The sequence below is a fragment of the Rhea pennata genome, unplaced genomic scaffold (assembly GCF_028389875.1).
Source record: "Rhea pennata isolate bPtePen1 unplaced genomic scaffold, bPtePen1.pri scaffold_51, whole genome shotgun sequence".
NCBI lineage: Eukaryota > Metazoa > Chordata > Aves > Rheiformes > Rheidae > Rhea > Rhea pennata.
In genome coordinates this window covers 268,768-274,767 of record NW_026907687.1, presented here as the reverse complement: position 1 = coordinate 274,767, position 6,000 = coordinate 268,768, and the positions used below count along the sequence as shown (strand labels likewise).

At 48.9% G+C, this 6,000-nt stretch overlaps 1 protein-coding gene across 1 annotated transcript; it reads right to left on the bottom strand.

The window, feature by feature from the left end:
• Window positions 1-2,236: 2,236 nt before the first annotated feature.
• LOC134154900 (olfactory receptor 10A2-like) lies at window positions 2,237-3,043 on the bottom strand. Its single transcript, XM_062601532.1, has one exon. It carries the CDS (start codon window positions 3,041-3,043, stop codon window positions 2,237-2,239), a length of 807 nt encoding a protein of 268 aa, XP_062457516.1.
• Window positions 3,044-6,000: the final 2,957 nt, after the last annotated feature.

Below are 6,000 nucleotides of genomic sequence, written 5' to 3'. Positions count from 1 at the left end.
TCCAGTAGTTCCATGTCTCTCTTGTACTGGGGTGCCCAGAATTGGACACACTCCTCAACCCCCCATCCTGCTGGCATTCCCTACGCATAGCACAACTCTCTCTAGATACCTCCTCTTGTGCGCACAGCAGCACCAAGCCACTGGGGCCACCACCCACCCCCAGCAGAGGCACCCCTGCACTGTGACACCACACACCTTGGCCCCCCCCCCTTGCCTCACAGAGCAGCCAACACACACCTCTGCAGCAGAGACACACCTGGAAAGGACTAGATGTGGCAGCAGCTAGGGAACCCACAAGGGCCCCAAAACACACAAAGACCATCTCCTTAACCCTTTCATTTGTTTCCAGTCCTCCAAGGCCTTGCACCAGGCACTTCCTCTCAACAGCCAGGGCCTCCTGCCTGAGTCAGAGTGAGAAGCCTTCCCTCAGCTTGGAAGTCCAGTTCTTTCCCCAGTGCAGAACAGACCCAGGAAATCCTCTACATGGGACTCCAGCAAATATGGTGAAACCAGATGAGCCAGAAGTTAGTAACTCTGCATCCCAACCTATGACAGTCACAAAGATACAGGCAAGAGTGGGCCTCATGGATAGCATGGTCTCTAACACAGCAGGATGCACTGGTGTGTCCCACCAGTCAGCAACCCCCTGGGGTGTCTGCGGCCCGAGGCATCACACTGCAGAGCTGTGTGGGAATGGGGTCATAAGAAATGAGATGACATTGCAGAAATTCTCAATGCTGATGGAACTATGTGGGAACATAGTGATAAAAATAGAAACAAAAATCATAAGGGAACAATGGAACATGATTGGATAAAAAGAAAATTTGCCTCGTTATTGGTTTAAACTGCTGTTTTCAAGGAGAACATCAGGGGAACTATAGACAGATAATACCATCTCATGCGGCGTAGACTATGCTCCGGAGAGCTGGACAGACCACACTCAGTGAGAAGGGGATGCCCACACTGCGATTATCCCATGAATGAGTGTGCATCGAGGGATCGTGATCTGTAAGACATCAACTTAGCTGTGAACCCCGAGTGTGCATAGAGTAATATTTAGTACCTGCTTATAGCAAATTAGGCTGAGAGACTGATCTAGGAGTGAGTAATAAATACTTACTGTTTGCAGCTGTGCTGCATCAGGATTCCCTGTTCTTTTTACAGTCCCTCTTAATTTAGTGAACATTCAAAAGCATCTTTGGGGTAACAGCATAGCCAGGTAGAACAGAACCCTCTCCTCAGCTGACACTGGGTTCCCCTTTGTGCGTGATGCTGCAAGGCCCTCTGACCCAGACCAGGAACCATTCCCAAACATGCTGAGCATGGCACAATCTCCCTATAATAAAAAATTGGCTCCTCCATGGATTCTTAGCAACCATCCCCAGAACAAACCCAAAGCCCTTAGGCCACCACATCACCCATTCTCTCAACAGGCCCATCAACCCAGGCCTTAAATTCTGGTTCCCTCCCATGGAGTCCTGCCTAAAACTGGTTCTGATGGAAGAAATCAATACAGGAAAGGGGAAAATCATTCATTTCCATCCCAGTCCCCAGTTTGTGGGTGTAAAATGAAGAAACAAACATCTAAGAACAAAAAGGAATTTTTCTTGAAGACCATCAGCTGTGTTTCAGAGGAACTGACCTTATGAGACTGACTTTCACAGCTCTCCTCTACAAGAATCCACAGAGAACAGGGGGGCTGAGATTCCTGTTCTGTGGTGCAGACATGTACACAGGAGAGGCTCAATTCTTTGCTCACTCATCAATCTCTTTATGAAGGTGTTCAGATGTAACTGTGAATCGTGTACTTCAATTTAGGAAAGTTGCCACAGAAATAGCACCTTTAGAGCAATTTTTCTTCCCTCATGGGATGGGTGCAACTAGACGGAGGGCAAATCACCCCCAGGAGTGTTGTACCTTGTAGGCAAGGAGGAGCCGACAGTCACTGCAGACTCAAGTGTCTCACTAGAATTCCTCTGCCCTTGCGTAAAATGAATCCTGCAACACACCCCCAAGCATGTGTGTCTCCCATGTTGATGCCTCCATCTCAGGGGGCCCCGTGCTCTCCTGTTATGGCCAGTGGATGCAGAGAGATGCTCTGGGATCACAGTCCATCTCAATCCACAGAGTCCTCCCAGGAAGAGGAAAGCAATCCTTTCTCTGGAAATGTTAATCCCCAGGAGGAATAACTGCTATGAGCTCTGGATGCAAGCCAGAGGTTTCCTGAGAGCTTTCCTCAGGGCCTCCTTGACCTCCCTGTTCGCAGGCTGTAGAGGAGGGGATTGACCAGGAGTGTGAGGACAGTATAAGAAAAAGAGAACACTTTGTTCAGCTGCCTCAGTTGGGCCGTTTTGGGTAGCATATAGACAATGATGAGGGTGCCATAGAAAACAGTGACAACACTGAGGTGGGAGGAGCAGGTGAGGAAGGCCTTCTGCCTGCCTATGCTGGACGGGATCTTCAGGATGGCAGCTATGATGCACAAATAGGAGGGCAGAGTTAACAGGAATGGGAAGACTATATCCAGGAGAGAGAGTGTGAAAGCTAACAGTCTGACCACACTGGTGTCACTGCAGGTGAGCTCCAGCAATGGGGTAAAATCACAAAAGAAATGGTCAATTTCTTTGGGGCCACAGAACTTTAAATGGGATAAGAAAAAAGTGACTACTGTAGAGATAAGGAATTCCACTAGCCAAGATGCTGTTGCCAGCTGTAGTGAGACCTTCCAGGTCATGAAGCTTGCATAGAGCAGGGGCTGGCATATGGCCAAGTACTGATCATAGGACATGACTGCCAGCAGGTAGCACTCACTAACTGCAAAAGAGCAAAAGAAATGTAGTTGTGCAATGCAGCCCCGAGCAGAGATGGTTCTGTCCCCAGTCAGGAAGCTGGCCAGTAGCCAGGGCAGGATGGTGGAGCTGTAGCAGGTCTCCAGGCAGGAGAGATTGCCCAGAAAGAAGTACATGGGGGTGTGCAGGTGTTGGTCTGTCACCACCAGCACAATGATGAGGATATTCCCAACTACAGTCAACAAGTAGATCATGAGCAAGAGGAGGAAGAGTGGTGTCTGGAGTGAGGGGACATTCCCCATTCCCAGCAGGAGGAACTCCCATGATAATGTTCCATTGCCCCTTTCCATTTTTTCCATATGGTACTGTTTGTCTTCTGCACTTTCCAGCAAGGGGATCTGTGAGAAAGCAGAGGTATTCTGCATTTATTTTTTTAGGAAGAGTTGGGAAGAACACTGCTGACATCAAAAAATTAAACTCCCATTCTTTTGCTCCCTTCACATTCCCTTCATGGTTCCCGTGCACTGTGAAAGGAGAGTAAGGAGTCCTTTCACAGTGATGAGGATATTCCCAACCACAGTCACCAAACAGATGAGTGAGAGAAAGACGAAAGGTGTCTGGCGTGTGGGGACATTCCCTGTTCCCTGCAGGATGAACTCTATCACTGACATCTGATTGTCCCATTCCCTTTGTTCCAGGCAGTATTGTTTGACTGCCATTTCCCCTTCCCAAAAAAAAAAAAAAAAAAAAAAAGAACGTATGTTTCTGTCTTCTGTCTACACTGTTGAAAGTATCTGTGAATGTCACTCTTCTCTTCACATTGGATCTGTGGGTGAACAGAGAAATGGTTCCTTCCAGATGGCCCCTCCACTTATCCCAGAGAGCCCTTTCTGACCACAGAGGCAAACCGCCCCATGGAGGTGCCTCTTTCTCTCTATGCAGTAAGACCACATTGTGCATTTGCTCACATGGAAACAGCCTTGTTCCATATGCTCAACCATATTCTGAGGAAGTACCAGTTTAGTCATGAAGAACATAGATCCTTCTGTTCTTGGGAAAGAGAAAACACACATTGCACTCACTGAAAAAAAGCCCTTTGAAAAGCCTTGTTGTGTGAGGCATGCCACAGCAGAGACTCTGCTCCCTCCAAGGGGAAGAGTGGGCACTGCACAGGGTGAGCAATCTCATCTTTCTGAAACAGTCACTGTAGGAGGAAAGGATTTTCCTCATCCTTGTCCCAACTCCCCAACTGGCTGGTTACTTCTACTGACAAATCTGGGTCAGGAATTGCTGCCTTGTATGACCAATGGACATTGTCCAGGAGGCTGCTTTAAACTACACTGTATTTTCTCACTTTAAAGGAAAAAGTGACAAAGATGTGGAAAAAATGACCCCAAAGACATTGTGAAAAATCTTGAGTGAAGCAGGAAACATGAGAGAGTATTTGTGCATGGATGAAGGGAGAAGGGCAGGGAGGATCATGAGCTTGACATCTTTGCCTCCACAGTGTGGTTCCTGAGGGCCGTGGGGCTGCCGCCTGGCATGCCTCAGCCCAAAAGCTGTGCCCCTGCACCGACAGGTCTTTGCACAGGGCAGAGCTATGTGGGTAGCTGAGGTTTGGGGGTTGGATTGGAGGCTGGGAGTTTCAAAGACAGAATCAATGTGGGATGAAACAGCACAGAGCCTGACCATGGGCTGAGATGCTTTGGTGAGCCTCAAAACTAGTAACTATGGTGAGTCACTCTTTTTGTTGAAATAGGATGTAGTATCTCATCCCATCCCATCCTACATATGGGAGAGGATGCAGCCTTCTTTCTAGAGACACCAAAGCAGGTGCTTTGTTTTAAAAGTCCTCAGCAAGGTTTCTTGGTGTGCAGTGCTTAAGATAGAGGTGCTATGCCCCAAAAGAGCAAATGGAGCTCATGGCCAGCTGTGCTCATGGGGCTCCCTGCTCAGTGCTGCTAGGCACCAGGAAGGGGGTCCCCAGGGTGCTGGGACGAGGGGAGAAAGGAGCAGGGTCAGGGGTAGGAGTAATATCAGGACATGCCTGAGTGCAGAGCTGGGGAAAGTCCATGCCTGAGACACACAGCCCTGTGCCTGGTGCCCTTCTGGGGGTTCTCACAGAAATAACTACGGAGAAAATCATGTCTCTGCCATTCCCTTCCTCTCTCTTTAGACCTTTCAGTGAGTTTGGAAATGGGTAAGCAGATGCCTGGACTGTCCAGAGAGCTCTTGGGATGGATGAGCTTCCCACACTCTCACTCATCTCCTAGACTTTCCCTGGAGGCTGTAATGATGGATACCAGTAAGAGAGGTTTTCAGAATCAGCATAGAATGACTGAGGTCCTCAGCCCTCCCCACTGCATGAGCGAGAGTCAAATGTGGGAAAGCTGAGGGACGGAGACCAAATCCTATAAGACTAGGAGAAAGAGGAGAGAGGAAAAGCCCTTAACAGTTGGTAAAGGGAAGGACAAAACACTTCTAGCCCTGAACAGTCTGCCCACATGCTTCCTCCATCTCATCCGAGGTGGATGAGTGCCCCTGGGATTGGCTCCAGCACACCAGCAGCCCAGATGTAAGTCAGCACCCTCAGTCCCTCCCAGGATCTCTGCTCCAATGTGCCAGGGACTCCTCAGGGTTTGGAGGAAGGAGAGAGCTGCAGGGAAGACACGAAGGAAAGGACAAGAGTGAGACTCTGGTCTCACTCACAAACTGTAACTGTGTAAAAACCCAGCAGTAAAATAAACAGCTCCCTGACTTGCCTCAGGACATCCAGTGCTGGCCTGCAGTCCTCAGCATGAATGGCTATCTCTTAGCTGGTAGTGCCTGGGAATGAAGATTGAGGTTGAGATCTCAGTGTCTGCATCTCCTCCACCAAGTCCTTGCCTTCCCTGGACTCCCTGCAAACTACCACCCAGGGCTCAGGCTTTGCCCTGATTTTTCTATCTTCTCCTAGCTGCTCGTGCAGTGAGTCCCCAGCAGGACCTAAATGCCTCTGCTCTCTGATGTGTCCTGGTGTTAACAGCACTAATGAGTCTCTGAAGACTGATCCTCAGAGGTTTTACCCAGGGAGCAGAGTGTGAGCAATGCGTAAGTGGCTCTCAAAGGAGAATGAAATTCCAGACTTTGGAAACTTTTTATAAAGAACTCTAGCAAGGCCTGTCCTTACCCATAACTCCTGATCATCTCAATTCTCATTCATGCTGCTTTG